The 15,780-nt window shown below is 38.2% G+C and overlaps 1 protein-coding gene across 2 annotated transcripts in view; it reads left to right on the plus strand.

Annotated features, from left to right (window-relative positions):
* Window positions 1-15,780, plus strand: part of ccdc178 (coiled-coil domain containing 178) — a 309,293-nt gene that overhangs the window by 98,486 nt on the left and 195,027 nt on the right. For both annotated transcript variants that reach the window (XM_073043130.1, XM_073043139.1), the window contains exons 14-15: window positions 2,616-2,678; window positions 3,583-3,744. In XM_073043130.1, coding sequence (XP_072899231.1) covers window positions 2,616-2,678; window positions 3,583-3,744 — 225 coding nt within the window. The remainder of the gene's footprint in view (window positions 1-2,615; window positions 2,679-3,582; window positions 3,745-15,780) is intronic.

The raw sequence follows: 15,780 nt of genomic DNA on the forward strand, positions 1-15,780 counted from the left end.
ACTTTGCTATCTTCTTATAGCCTGCTCCTGCTTTGTGGGCATCGTTTATTTTAATTTTCAGAGTGCTAGGCAGCTGCTGATTGTTGGGACAAGGCTTGAGGAGTCAGGGTATTTATAAAGCTTTGAAATTTGCTTCACCTGGCCTTTCCTAATGATGACTGTGAACATAGCACTAACAAGCTAATTAAGGTCTGAGACCTTGGTAAAAGTTATCTGAGATCTCAAATCTCTTGGGGTGCCCAAACTTTTGCATGGTGCTCCTTCCCTTTTTTCACTCTAAAGTTATACAAAACAAAAATAACACACTAATCTCGCTTAAAATGTTGAAAAGAATGCTTCATCTTTAACTTTATGACTTTCAGAGATCGACCAGGGTGCCCAAACTTTTGCATACCACTGTACCTACAAAGTGACCAGGTTTTTATTCTGTTACTTAATATGTTACTGTCTTTAATGAAACACAAAAATTCTCTCTAGCACTTAATTTTTTTGGAAAATAATTGTTTGGAAAACTAAAATTTGCTCTTTTCTACTGACATACAAATGCAGAAAACAAAAAATAATATTAAAAAAAAGTATATAAAAAATCTAGGTTGCCTAAGCACTGCACTCTAAATAAATGTTTTGGTTATTTGGTTGTATTGATTAACTGGTGAAGTGTGTATAAGCTGCTGTTTGTATGTCTGGCTTGGAATTTGCTATTTGTTTGACGGTGAGGTAAGGCTCTGAATACTCCTGACTGAGGGAGATTTAGTCCATTGTCAGTTGCTGATGTAGTTGGTGAAGTAAGGCATTTGAAGATGCATTCCCTGCCTATGGCCTTGCATGTGACTTCATTGAACTTGTAATGTTTAGTCTCCATATCCTTAGCTTTTCATATTGGTCTCCATTACTTTTTGATTCCACTGCATTAAGACATTTCTTCTGTAAGCATAAAACATTTTCACCGGCTTTCCACTTCTTCCACTAAGACCTCAACACCACCTTTTTAGTCAAGAACGCACAGCAGTGCCTCCACTTCCTGAGGACACTGAGGCGAGCAAGACTTCCTACACTTATTCTACTCACATTCTACTGGAACACCTTTGAGAGGGTCCTGATCAATTATATTACCATCTGGTATGGGAATTGCAAGGCATCTGACTGCAAGACCCTACAACAGACTGTGAAAGCAGCTGAGAGAATTATCGGAGTCTCTTTCCCCACCTCCCCACCCATCCAGGATATCTACCAATAGCACTACATTCATAGAGCCCTCTACATTGTCAAGTACCCCTCCCATCTGTCCCACAATCTCTTTGACCTCCTACTGTCAAGTTGAAGGTACCATAGTATAAGAATAAGAATGGTTAGAGTGGGTAACAGTTCTTTCCTCCTGGCGGTGAGACTTTTGAACGCCCTGCTATCTCCCAGTACACAATATTATGATAGTGCCAATGGTATATTTAACTATATGTTGTACAGTATATGCACTTTAGGTCAACTTGTATATCTATAGTTAATATTGTGTAAATATTTATGTGCTGTATGTGATAGATCTACTGTGATTCCTTGATTAGGGCACCTTGATCCTAGAGGGATGTTGTTTCATTTAGCTGTATGCATCTTTGTGCTGTATATGTGCATACAGTTGAATGACAATGAACTTGTAATGACTTTTTCGTAGGCTACAATACAAAACCTTTCATGACAGGTGTAGACTTGCTATCATGTTTGCTGTTGTGTGCTGGGGCAGCAAGCTGAGGGTAGCAGACACCAACAGAATCAACAAACTCATTCGTAAGGCCAGTGATGTTGTTGGGGTGGAACTGGACTCTCTGACGGTTGTGTCTGTAAAGAGGATGCTGTCCAAGTTGCATGCCATTTTGGACAATGACTCCCAACCACTCCATAATGTACTGGTTAGGCACAGGAGTACATTCAGCCAGAGACTCATTCCACTGAGATGTAACACTGAGCGTCATAGGAAGTCATTCCTGCCTGTGGCCATCAAACTTTACAACTCCTCCCTCGGAGTGTCAGGCACCCTGAGCCAATAGGCTGGTCCTGGACTTATTTCCACTTGGCATAATTAAATTATTATTATTTAATTATTTATGGTTTTGTATTGCTATATTTCCACACTATTCTTGGTTGGTGCGGCTGTAACGAAACCCAATTTCCCTCGGGATCAATAAAGTATGTCTGTCTGTCTTTTACTAGTGTAACAGACAATCTGTTGGAGGAACACAGCAGGGCATGCAGCATCCAAGGAGGGGAGAAGAATTTTTGATATTTCGGATTGATACCCTTCATCAGAATGCTGACTTTTGCTTAACTAGTGCTTGTTAACTTTAAATGAGTCAGCCGCCTAATATTGGAACCATTGAGCTATACTTAATCTTTATGAATTGTCAACAGCTGAACTTTGTGTGTCAGATAGGCATCTTCATAAAGTGATAATCCGCAACACAACTAGGTAATGTGCACACAGTATTAATGCATTATGTTTTGGTATTCAGCTCCAAAGAATTGTGTGTGGTAACTTCAAAAATATTAGTATGCAGTTACTGGAATTCTTTTCAATTAGAGTGAATTTACAATCTCAATTTTATTCTGCTTTGTTTATCGTGTAGAATCAGATAGGAAAGGTGAAGAAAAAGATCAGAGACAAAATGATGCAACGAAATAAACTTCAGGTAAGCAGCTGAGGTATCTAGTTTTCTTTTTAAGCAGTTGCTTGAGTTTGAATATGACTTTATTTCCTGCTGCTATTATGCATAATGAAGCTAATCTTCTAAAAATGGGGCAGAGGTGTCTCCTGAAGCATGTGGATGTGTAATTTGAAGTGGAGTACTCCTTCTATTACTTATAAAAGGCAGATGCATGGATTTAGGGTTCAGAATTTTGTCCTATTTGCACCATTTCAATTTTGGGTAGACAGAATGATATTCAGAGATCTTGCATAGCTGCAGAAATAAAAACCTGCATTGAGATGCAATGAATATAAAATCATTGAATGATCAGATAGTTCATAAATGAGTTACTTTACTTCATTCCAGTTACCAGTCTCAATTTGCTTCATAATGAGTGTGATGCAGCATTGGAAGATATTCTTTGTTTGCAGGAACTGCATCATTTTCTGCGTAAGATTAACAAAATCTGTGGTTTGTATATTCCCTATCCCTACAGATATAAAAAAAATAACTGTCTGATTTTACTTTTAAAGAGTTGTAGTCTGGACTGTAGTTAAGTTAAAACCAGCTTAAGACTGCTTCCGAGAATTATGCATTTTTATCATAATTCCAATATCATTAAATAGTTCTCCTTCATCACTCCTGATGAAGGGTTTCGGCCCGAAACGTCATCACTACCTCCTCCCATAGATGCTGTCTGGCCTACTGAGTTCTGCCAGCATTTTGTGTTTTCATTAAATAGTTGCTGGAACTGTTTAATTCTGTTAGTAGTTTTTCCATGATGTACTGTTGAGGTCAGTTCTGATACCCTATTAATAACTATGAATCTTCTTTAAAAAATGATATGATCTTCATATTTATTCAGCTCTATATATAACAACTACATGATCTTGTTCTCTAAATACAGGCCAAAATTAAACTGGATGCTGCAACACTAACTCAGTTTAAGGAAAACAGTAATAATAAGAAGAAAAAAGCTTTAAATAAGGTTTCACAAGTTGAGAAGACTGTTGAAAAAATTGAAACAGAATTTAAGGAACTGGAAGCTATATACAAGAATCACTATGAAGTAAGTCTCTTAGAAAATTTTAGTTATGATCGTTTGACACTTCGAGCTGCCAAACATTCTATTGAATGTATTGTAAAGAAACATTTAAATTTTATAAAAATAATTTCGGATTAATTGGTAGAGCTCACAAGTAATTTCACATAACTTGTTTTGTCAAAGAAAAGTATATTGCTGAAATGTAATCTAAGTTTCAAGCATCGAAAACACTTTAAAGTGATCATCCTTGATGTAGCAGTAAAGTATCTAGGGGTGATCTGTCAAGCAGAATTCAATTTGCTATTTAGTTTTTGAGACTGAAAATATCATGACAGAATGTTTATAGGTAATACTGCAGTAATAATATACTGAACTAAAGATCCCAATATTCATAACACATGCCTGATTTTAAAACAGTTGTTTGTCAGTGAACGATGTCGATAGCCCTACAGTGTGGCAAGATCAACAAAAATTGTGGCACTGTTTATATCATTTGTCACTTTGAATCTTTAAAGGTGTGGTAAAAATCATATATCATTATGCAGTCTCGTACATTTTGCAATTTTAGAAGTGACATATTATCCATTTGCGGCTGAGAATAATTGTAGTATTAAAAATAAAATCCACAAATATTGTAAACAGGATGTCATCTTAGTGCTCAGTTGAAAGGTGCAGGTTACTACCTGAGCAATATTTATTGCTCGTTAACCACAGATGTATTAATTATTTCTACGAGCAAACACGAGGAAATCTGCAGATGTTGGAAATTCAAACAACACACACAAAATGCTGGTGGAACGCAGCAGGCCAGGCAGCATCTACAGGAAGAAGCATTGTTGATGTTTCGGGCCAAGACCGTTCGTCAGGGCTAACTGAAAAGAAAGCTACTATATATTTCTACTGTTTCTACTATTGAATTTAGCTAAACAAATTAACAGTACTATGCAGCAAATTCTGAAATATGTAGGTCTTAGCTTTTGAACTATTTTGGATATAGAAATTTGCATCAGAATCAAACACTGAAAAGAAATTATTCATACTGGATATTCATATAGAAACATTATGCAAAGATTCAAGAAGTTAATGGAAGAAAATATATGCTTTGTTCTCTTTACTAATGAATGACATGTATGCGGGAGTTTAGCTCCAACATTGCATATGACTTTATGTAAAGTCTGGAGCTAATTCTTTCTAGCATGAAAATAACAGCCAGCTCCACTCAACACTTGTACACTCTACAATGGTGCATCAAGTCCTGACTGGCATTTGAACTTCCTTTGCAATAGTGTTTCTTGGCTTTGGTAACGCCTTTAAATATCAAAGACAGAATCAGAGTCAGTTTTATTATCACTGACGTACATTGTGAAATTTGTTGTTTTGCGGCAATAGAACAGTGCAAAATGTAAAAAATTACTAAAAGTTCCAATTAAATCACAAAATTATCCCCTTCGTTTTCCAAACCAAAAAGGCTTGATCCATGACAGAGGGTTGAAAGAAAAAATTAGATATAATAGGACTTGATAAAAATAAATTTATTCAAGCCAAAAAATTTACGAAACTGAAACCATATTCGAAATGTATGTTTAATTATTGGATTAACTATTTGTTTATTCAATTTAGAAAAGAAGCAAGGCCCCTAAGATGGAAGTCACAGAAAATCCTTGTGCAGAATTACATTCAAGATTAACCCATTGTGGACTGACATTAATATCCACATCTTGTGTCCAAAATATTAAATATTGAATATTAATTGCCCAATAATAAAATCTGTTTCATGTCTTTTGAACAGTTGTCTAATAAATATAATTTGCCCAGATCCCATTTTTTTAGATACTTATAGATCAGAGATTTTTTAAATACGATGTTACCTACTTTTCCGATTTCATACCCAGCTGATATCATGGAAAAGTTTTTAGGCTTAAACCCTTATCAAAAGGGTTTAATAGCAATCATTTATGATATGATTGTGAATATACAGCCAGATATATCTGATAAAATTAAAAATGAATGGGAAAAGCAACTTCAACTTTCTTTACCTATAGAGAAATGGGAAAAAAAATTTCATTTAGTTAATTTTTCTTCTATTTGTGCTAAACATACGCTGATTCAATTTAAAGTGGTACATAGGGCTCATATGTCTAAAGATAAATTAGTTGGTTTTTACTCTCGTATAAATCCAATTTGTGATAGATGTCACTCTGAGGTAGCCTCTCTGACTCATATGTTTTGGTCTTGTCCTCTTTTGGAAAAATTTTGGAAAGATATTTTTGATACATTCTCTATAGTTTTGCACATTGATTTACAACCTCACCCTATTGCTGCAAAAGTTCCAATTAAAAGTAAGTGCAAAATGGGAATAGTGAGCTATTGTTCATGGGTTCATAGACTGTTCAGAATTCTGATGGCGGAGGAGAAGAAGCTGTTCATAAAGCATTGAGTATGTGTCCACCAGGCTCCTGTTGGTATTAATGAGAAGTGGGAATGCCTTGGATGGTGAAGGTCCTTAATGATGGATGTATTCTTCATTAGGCACCATTTTTGGAAGTTGTTCCCAATAGATTGATTGGTGCTCAATGGATAGATTAGTGGAATCTTTCTTGTTGGAGATGGTCATTGCCTGGCATTTGTCTGGTGTGAATATTGATTACACTTTCTTGTGTTTGAGTTTTATGCAGTCTTGCAACATGCAGCACACACAAAATGCTTGAGGAACTCAGCAGGTCAGGTGACATCAGTGGAGAGGAATAAACTGTTGACGTTTCAGCCAAGACCCTTCATCATAAGTTCTTGCAGCATGCAACTCCTTTTCATAAAGTGCTGCAAATTGCATTACATATTGTGCAATCATCAGGGAACATCCCCACTTTTGACCATGAGATGGAAGAAAGGTCATTGCTGAAGTAGATTAGGGTGATTTAAGATCAAGTTTAATTGTCATTCAACCATTCATGAATACAGCCAAATGAAACAGTATTACTCTGGGGCCAAGGTGCAAAACTCAGTAGCAACAGCCATACCCTGTACAAGGCATATATAGCACATATAAATCAGCAAACACATATAAGATGTCAATAAAATATAGTCACACAAAAAAAATATAGTCCAGGAGTCTATGAATGTTGCAGTAGTCTGCAGTCGAACACAATACAGCTTGTCTTCTGTCTAGTGAACAATGGGGCGGCTGCACCAACTGCAGCTTAGGCACCATGCCACACTGCTCCTGACATTCTGGAGGAGTGCACTGACTCCAATGCCTCTTTCCTGGGCAGCTGTAAACAGACGACACCGCGGCTTGAGGTCTAAACCTCGCTTCAACTGAGGCCACATAGCTCCTCCACCATCTGCCAATAAATCAGTGAATCAAACTTACAGCATTCCACATTAAGGTCCACAACAGGGTCTTGTGATCACAAGAAAAGCAACTAAGATGATCACTTGTTGTTAGACTGCACACCACCTTTGCGCACCGACTCCTCCATCGCCTCTCTTACACAGACAGCAGCATGATCCAGACCAAGTCCAGCTCCTTCTGTTTCTCTGCCAATAAGAAACTCACTGATGGGCAGCATGCTGTTCTGAGTGAAGTGATATAACTGAGCTGATTGATTATGAACCACACCTTGTGCAGGGTGTAAATCTAATGTCTGTGGCCATTGACTTCAATCTTACCTTGACTATTTGATGTCACACTGGGTCAAACATTGACCTCATGTTAAGTTCAATCTCAACTCAGCTACGACATTAAAATATAGAAGTTAGAATGGGCCATTTGACCCCTTACCCTTGTTACTTCATTTAATAAGATCATGGCTGAGCTTTTACCTCAGAAACACTTTACTGATTCCTTTTCCATGATTCACTTACTATCCAAAAAAAAAACACTTTTTATTTTTGATTTACTCAGCAAAATGAACTCTACTGCTGTCTTAAGTAGAAAACAACTGAGATTCACTACTTAGTCTTTTAATTCTGTCCTCAATGGTGGATTTCTTACTAAGACTATGACCCTGCATTCTAAACATTCCAACCCAGGTAAAGATAGAACATTACAGCACTGTACAGACCCTTTGGCCATGATATTCTGCCAACCTTTTAATCTACTCTAGGATCTATCTAACACTTCCTTCCATTTTTCTTTCATCCATGTACCTATCTAAGAGTTTCTTCAATGTCACTAATGTATCTGCCTCTACCACCACCCCTGGCAGTGAATTCCAAGTATTCACACTACTCTCTGTAAAAATCTTACCTTTAACATCCGTCTACACTTTCTTCTAATCACCTTAAAATTATGCTCCTCAGATTAGCCATTTCCACTCTGGGAATAAATTGTTAGCTTTTCACTCGATCTATGCCTCTTATCATCATCCCTGCATTTACCCAAAGGGACCTTGTAAGTTTTTTGTAAGTTTCCATATGTCAGCTCTCATCCCACCCCCAATCAAATTGAGGCAATCTATGCCTCCCAGAAATCAATTTACCCAACCTCTGTTGCACTTTATCTGTCCCATATATGTTGTTAGGGAATTGCATAATATCATGCATTGCCAAAAACAGAATGTTAAAGAATTCAGTCCGTCAGTCAGCATTTGTGGAAAGGGAAACTAATTAAAATGTTTTGTAAATAAGCCTTCCTCAATAATACTGTAGGATTAATCATACCATGGCCCTATTTTGCCTTTAGTATTCCAGCACAATTTTTGATTGATTGAGAAAAATTGTAGTTAATGATCAACATCATTGGGGTGCCACGGTTGTGTGCGGTTAGCGCAATGCTGGTACAGCTTGGAGTGTTGGAGTTGGGAGTTCAATTCCAATGTGCTCTGTAAGGAATTTGTATGTTCTTCATGTGATCATGTGGGTTTCTTCCGGGTGCTCCAGTTTCCTCCCACAATCCAAAAATATACTGGTTAGTAAGTTAATTGGTCATTGTAATCCTGTGATTAGGCTAGGGTTAAATGGTGGGTTGCTGTGTGGTGTGGCTTGTTGGGCCAGAAGGGCCCGTTCTGCACTGCATCTCTAAATAATTACCGTAGATTCCGGATTTTAAGCCGCTACTTTTTTCCCACATTTTGAACAGCTTTGAACTTTGCGGCCAATAATCCGATGCGGCTAATGCAAGGTTTTTTTCATGCCGCCTCGTAAACATTTTGCCTCGTAACAGTAGACCAATAAAATTGATGAGTAGTTCACAGAGGTCCAATGAAATTGTACGATAAATCAAGCGCACTTTCACAATTAAATTATTGTAAATCAGTCATTTGTACTCACCCTCATCAACATGGAAAACACTCGAAGCATTGTGCTACCTACCCTCTTAGTTTAAACTATATTTGTTTTCTGTACTACATCGCGGGATGCTATGACGACACACCCGGTTTCGCGGCGTCTTGTGGGAAAATGCCGTTTGCGATGAAACGGAAAGGAGGGGGTCGAGCGGCGGAGCGGCTTTGGATCTGAGCGAACTCTGCTTTTAAATGCCGTTTGCGATGAAACGGAAAGGAGGGGGGGAGCGGCGGAGCGGCTTTGGATCTGAGCGAACTCTGCTTTTAAGTTAAAGGTATCAATAACTTTTCCTGGTAGGCTGCAGTATATATATTTTTTACCAGTCGTTAGGAGATATTGGAATGTTGTTCAGTAAAGAAGTATACGCAACGTATATTTAAAAGTAGCCGCGTACGGGCACGGTTCGAAAAAAAGCATTTGCAATATGTATTTGTTTTTGTTACCATATGGATTTAATTAAAAGTTAAAAAAAATCCTCACGTGTAATATCTTTCTGTGTAAATATCTCATATTACAACGTGGGACACCTGCGGCCTAAAATCCGGTGCGGCCTTTACATTTAAAAAAATGATTTTATTTCTAAAATTAGTGCCAGCGGCTAAAAATCAGGTGCGCTCTGTAGTCCGGAATCTACGGTAAACAAAATATCTCAAATCAGGCAAAAATTTCTGCTTTCTACACTTATAGAATCCTGAACTGACCAAAATAGGCACCTTGAGGAAGGGGAAAGCCGTTGCCATTGCTGTCTCTGCAGAGTACTTCAATTTCACTGTAAGGATAGGAGAACCAATGTTAGTTTCCTTTCTCAGACCAACATCTCCAGCATTAAGATACTCATTACACTTAGTAGGTTCCATAGGCCAGGTCATGTTTGCAACCGCAACACCAGACTCCCAAAACAAGCTTTGTATTCTGAGCCCTGTTAGATTAAGAGGGGGTGCGATTGAAGAATGTGCTCAGACACCCATTGATAAAATACGACATGCCTACTGATTCCTGGAAATCTCAGGCTACTAACTCTGAAAACTTTTAACATGGTACTAAAGTCCTCAAGTCCATACACAAGATCCATAGAAACCTAGCATAAATCGTGAAGAAATAAATCATCTTGTCCTGTTTTTATCAGTCTGTTGCAGGTGAAAACTCTGCTTTCATTCTGGAACAAAATATAAATAACAATTAGCAGGGCATTTTGAGTCACTCTGAGCAAATTTTCGTCATAAGACATTCTGTGATTCCACCACATTTGCCCCATTTGGCTGCATGTAATAGTACCATTTGCTGCAGTTCTTCTTTTGGACAATTGCAAAGAAACTTGAGCCATGTTGCCAGGGGTTTCCATTTATTTAGTATTTCTGGGACAATTGGCCACCCCAGTCCAACATGTAATTGGTCTCAGAAGTCCACACGATAAGTGCTTAACTACCTCCTTACTCTCACCTCTGCACGGCATTGATATTTCTATCTAAACCTTCCCTGTTGAACCATAACTAATGATATTGGTCCTTATCCTCACAAATCCCTATTAAGATTCTCAAATCACACCTCCTGTAGATCCCCAGTGAATAATTCCAGTTCTTCCCCTTGTGGCCCCTAATTAAGAGCGCCTCAGCAATTCAGTTTATCTCTAATGAATAATGCCAAATTTTTCCATTCACCACACTTCACAATCAAGAACTCTGGTCATTTCCTTTGGATCTCTGACCCCTGATGAGTTTTCATTTCCAGCTCAATAATGGGCATAAAACTAATTGATCCGATGCTCAATTTCTTGAGCCTGAACTTGGGAGAAGTGGTAAACAACACACACAAAATGCTGGTGGAACACAGCAGGCCAGGCAGCATGTATAAGGAGAAGCACTGTTGATGTATCGAGCCGAGACCCTTCTTCAGGACTAACTGAAAGGAAAGATACTAAGAGATTTGAAATTAGTGGGGGGAGGGGGAAATGCAAAATGATAGGAGAAGACCGGAGGGGGTGGGATGAAGCTAAGAGCTGGAAAGGTGTTTGGCAAAAGTGATACAGAGCTGGGGAAGGGAAAGGATCATGGGACGGGAGGCCTCGGGAGAAAGAAAGGAGGGGGGGAGCACCAGAGGGAGATAGAGAACAGGCGGAGTGATGGGCAGAGAGGGAGAAAAAAAAACAAACAACTAAATATTGTCAGGGATGGGGTAAGAAGGGGAGGAGGAGCATTAACAGAAGTTAGAGAAGTCAATGTTCATGCCATCAGGTTGGAGGCTACCCAGCCGGTATATAAGGTGTTGTTCCTCCAACCTGAGTGTGGCTTCATCTTGACAGTAGAGGAGGCCATGGATAGACATATCAGAATGGGAATGGGACGTGGAATTAAAATGTGTGGCCACTGGGAGATCCTGCTTTCTCTGGTGGACAGAGTGCAGGTGTTCAGCGAAACGGTCTCCCAGTCTGCGTCGGGTCTCACCAATATATAAAAGGCCACACTGGGAGCACCAGACACAGTATACCACACCAGCTGACTCACAGGTGAAGTGTCGCCTCACCTGGAAGGACTGTCTGGGGCCCTGAATGGTGGTGAGGGAGGAAGTGTAAGGGCAGGTGTAGCACTTGTTCCACTTACAAGGATAAGTGCCAAGAGGGAGATCGGTGGGAAGGGATGGGGGGACGAATGGACAAGCGAGTCGCATAGGGAGCGATCCCTGAGGAAAGCAGAAAGAGGGGGGAGGGAAAGATGAGCTTGGTAGTGGGATCCCGTTGGAGGCGGCGGAAGTTACGGAGAATTATATGTTGGACCTGGAGGCTGGTGGGGTGGTAGGTGAGGACAATGGGAGCCCTATCCCGAGTGGGGTGGCGGGCGGATTGGGTGAGGGCAGATGTGCGGGAAATGGGAGAGATGCGTTTGAGAGCAGAGTTGATGGTGGAAGAAGGGAAGCCCCTTTGTTTAAAAAAGGAAAGACATCTCCTTCGTCCTGGAATGAAAAGCCTCATCCTGAGAGCAGATGCGGCGGAGACAGAGGAATTGTGAGAAGGGGATAGCATTTTTGCAAGAGACAGGGTGGGAAGACAAATAGTCCAGGTAGCTGTGAGAGTCTGAATTTCCAGCATCTGCAGATTTCCTCATGTTTGGGAGAAGTGGTCTAAGCTTCAAATATAGCCAAAATTTCATGCATTGGGACAAACAAAATGAAGTTGAGCATCTGTTCTGTGTGATTTTTAAGGATCAAGTCAAAGCTTTGTATTCCTGCCATGTTTCTTTTTGAACAATTAAACAGTTCACAGGAAGTGGAGGCTTCACAAGCATCCCGTGCAAAACGTTGGCAGAGCCTCTTGTGCGATTGCAACTATGTTCAGTGAGAAGTTCCAAGTTGATGGTCCAGCATGATCTTGTCCTTAGATTCCCATCATCAAAGAAGACAAGCGTCAGTCAATTGGATTAATTTCATGTGATATCAAGAAATGACGATAGAAATTGAAGTTACAGACCATATACCATGCCAGCTGAAGGATGGGTTAAGGCTGGGTGGTCTGTGACACGTGACTTAACTCCTGGCAACCATAAGACACTTGTGTAGTGTATAAGGCACAAGTCAAGAGTTTGTTTGAATACTCTCTTTTTGCTTGTTAGTGTTCAGCTGGAACAATACTCGACAAGTTGACCTGCACAACAACATACACATCCTAAAAAATAAAAGAACTAATATTTTTATGTTGTTGAAATATTTATTTTTAATGGTGGAAAACACCAAAAATTGTGTGCAAAATTATTGCATAAATAAAACTAGCTCAACCATAGTGTAACTAAAAAGTTGCTTAATAAAGCCAGCATATGATTAGTTACTTTTACAGATGCAGAATCTTTCTCCTCATTGATCTGTTTTCAAATGTTTTCTGAAGAAAATGACACTGATTATATTTTACTTACAAGTACAACAATGTTTTATGTGTTCAAAGCTATTGCATCCATTGATCAACGAATGAAGAACTTGTTGTCTTTTAGTCAGTCTGTGTTGAATAAAATTATGCAGCCTGATCATTAACCATGTGAGGAGAAAAATGTTTGGAAATAGAGCAAGTGTATGTAACTATCAGGGTGGACGCTGTTATGAATACATCCTACTAATTGAGCTGATCCTGTTGTACTATCGAGTGTTGTGTTGTAAATATGCAGACCAGGTTGTTGGCTTGTTTATTTTCTGACTCATTTCTGCCGAATTGCCTCATTCTGTGCTATAACAATTCAAAATCAGAATCAAGTTTAATATCACTGGCATTTGTCACGAAATTTGTCTATTTAGCGGCAGCAGTACAATGCAATACATGATAATATAGAAAAAAAAGTAGGTCAATTACAGTAAGTATATGTATGTATATTAAATATTTAAATTAAAGATAGTGCAAAGCAAAAAATAATATAAAAAATGAGGTAAAAAACAAAATGCTGGCAGAACTCAGCAGGCCAGACAGCATCTATGATCTGGCCTGCTGAGTTCTGCCAGCATTTTGTGTTTTTTATTCATTTCCAGCATCTGCAGATTCACTCGTGTTGCCTAAAAAATGAGGTAGTGTTTCTGGGTTCAATGTCCATTTAGGAATTGGATGGCAGAGGGTAAGAAGCTGTTCCTGACACTTCCACTGTTCCACAGTTCCATAAACAATAAGGAACAATTGAGTGTGAGAGGGCATTAATAGGATGATAAAATGCTGCAATAAAGAAAAGAGGAGATTAGAAATACAGATGAATGGCGAAGATGTAAAGACTAAGTGGAGAAAAATGGGGCAGTATTTTAATGGAGGAAAGAGAATAAAGTAATTTAGAGGAAGGAAGAGTGACACTTTTTTTCATACTTATTACTACCAGTATTTTCATTTGCAAATGCTTTGTCAGGACCAAATATCAAATCAATTGAGCAACAAATGAGTGTAAATTTTGGGAGAATTATTTGGTAAAATTCCACTTGCAGGATGATGTACTATTTTACCACCTATAGGCATCTGTTGTGAATTTAGTTTGTAATGATAGAATGTCAACCTGAATTGTTAACCCAATGTCACTTTCCATCGATGTTTCCTGCTTCCTGGGTGTCTCTGACAATTTTGTTTCTATTTCAGATTTCCAGCACTGATAATTATCAAACCTCAGATGTGCTCAATTTGTTTTTGGCCATATTTAGCATCAAAGGACAATTAGCTTTTCTGAAATCATTATTACTGACCAGCTTAATTTATACACGGACTTTAATATATATTGCAATGTAATAATCATTATGTAATGTCATGTGTATTATGCATGCATTTATATAAGCTTTTTATCATTAACAGATTGACTTTCTTATCAACTCAAGTTTTTTTTCTTATGGAATCTGGCAATGTTGATTATCTAGTCATCTGGATTTATTCTCAACAAAACATAAAATAAATTGTATTTGCTGTAAATATGAAATGTAAACAGAAAATGCTGGAAATATTCAGCAGGTTAGGCAACATTTGTGAAAAAAGAATCAATTAACACTTTCAGTCTTAAACTCTTCTTCAGATTGAGTGTTTACATCTTTTCCTGTTTTTAGTATTAAATAAGTTCTTTTGAAATATAATTTGATGTAACATAGAAATTAGATTTCCACTCTCTAAGTAGTAATAAAATAAATGACAAGATCATGGTTTACTTAAGGTTACCCATCAATCAGATTGCAGGAACACCTTGAATTTAAACACAAAATTGGCTACCCTGCACAAAATCTATAGTCCATACACAAGAATATTTTATCCTGTTTTTCCTTGAAAGTGCTCTGAAATATTTTAGACCATAAGACATAGGAGCAGAATTAGGCCATCTGGCCCATTGAGGACAGATGGAAGCCTCGATTAACATTTTAATAGAAAGGTTACATTATCACCAGTTGGGCACTTGCTTTAATGTCTGACCTGAACAGCAGAGTTGCCTCAATACCATTCAACATCAGATTATGTATTGAAGCTGCTTGATAAGAGCTTGAGCTGACAACCTCCTGATTCAGAGGCAAGTGCAAAAACATGCAGGCACATTTGAAATCTGCACAGCAAGACTTTGAAGATCAGTGAGACATCAACATTGAATTAGTAATACAACAGGATGTAACGGTGATGAGTCTTTCAGTCACTACAGTCACTGTTAGGAAGTTAATGACTGACAAGCTTTCAATTGGAAGTACCATCGTCCATTTTGATTTGATGACAGATGTAGAAGAGTATGCAAGGGCTAATGCCAGGCATATCTAAAAGTGATATTATGAAACCAGAATTCTGGATTTATGTGCTGTTGAATAGCAGAAGAAAAGTTCCATAGACTAAACTGTGTGAATTTTTATAACCAATACAATTTCCACGAAGTGCAATTTCCCCTCAAAGTGCTGACGTGAATAGATATTCTTTCATCATTTGTAATTTTTAAATGGTGATAAATGGAGATGTATGGTCCAGAGAGACAAAGGTCTTCCTCTATCTGAATCTCTGAAAACTAACACCCCAGTGCAATGACTAATTAGGAAAACAAAGAGGGTTGTTGTTCTCTGCAAAAAAATTTGAATACAAGGTAATATTAATCACATATCCTGTTTGTATCAGCTCAACATCTGGTTTGCCAGAGCTCTGTTCCTTACACACACATAGACCCCTATCCCACACCCCTTTTAAACTTGTTTGGTCCCCTGTTTAGTACTCCCTTTCATCTTGTCGGGTTTCACTAGAAAACCTCTTAAGTCACTATATAACATTTATGATTGGTAAATTAAAATTGTGTTGGTGTAGTTATAGAAATAACA

This window comes from Hemitrygon akajei, chromosome 1, assembly GCF_048418815.1.
Source record: "Hemitrygon akajei chromosome 1, sHemAka1.3, whole genome shotgun sequence".
NCBI lineage: Eukaryota > Metazoa > Chordata > Chondrichthyes > Myliobatiformes > Dasyatidae > Hemitrygon > Hemitrygon akajei.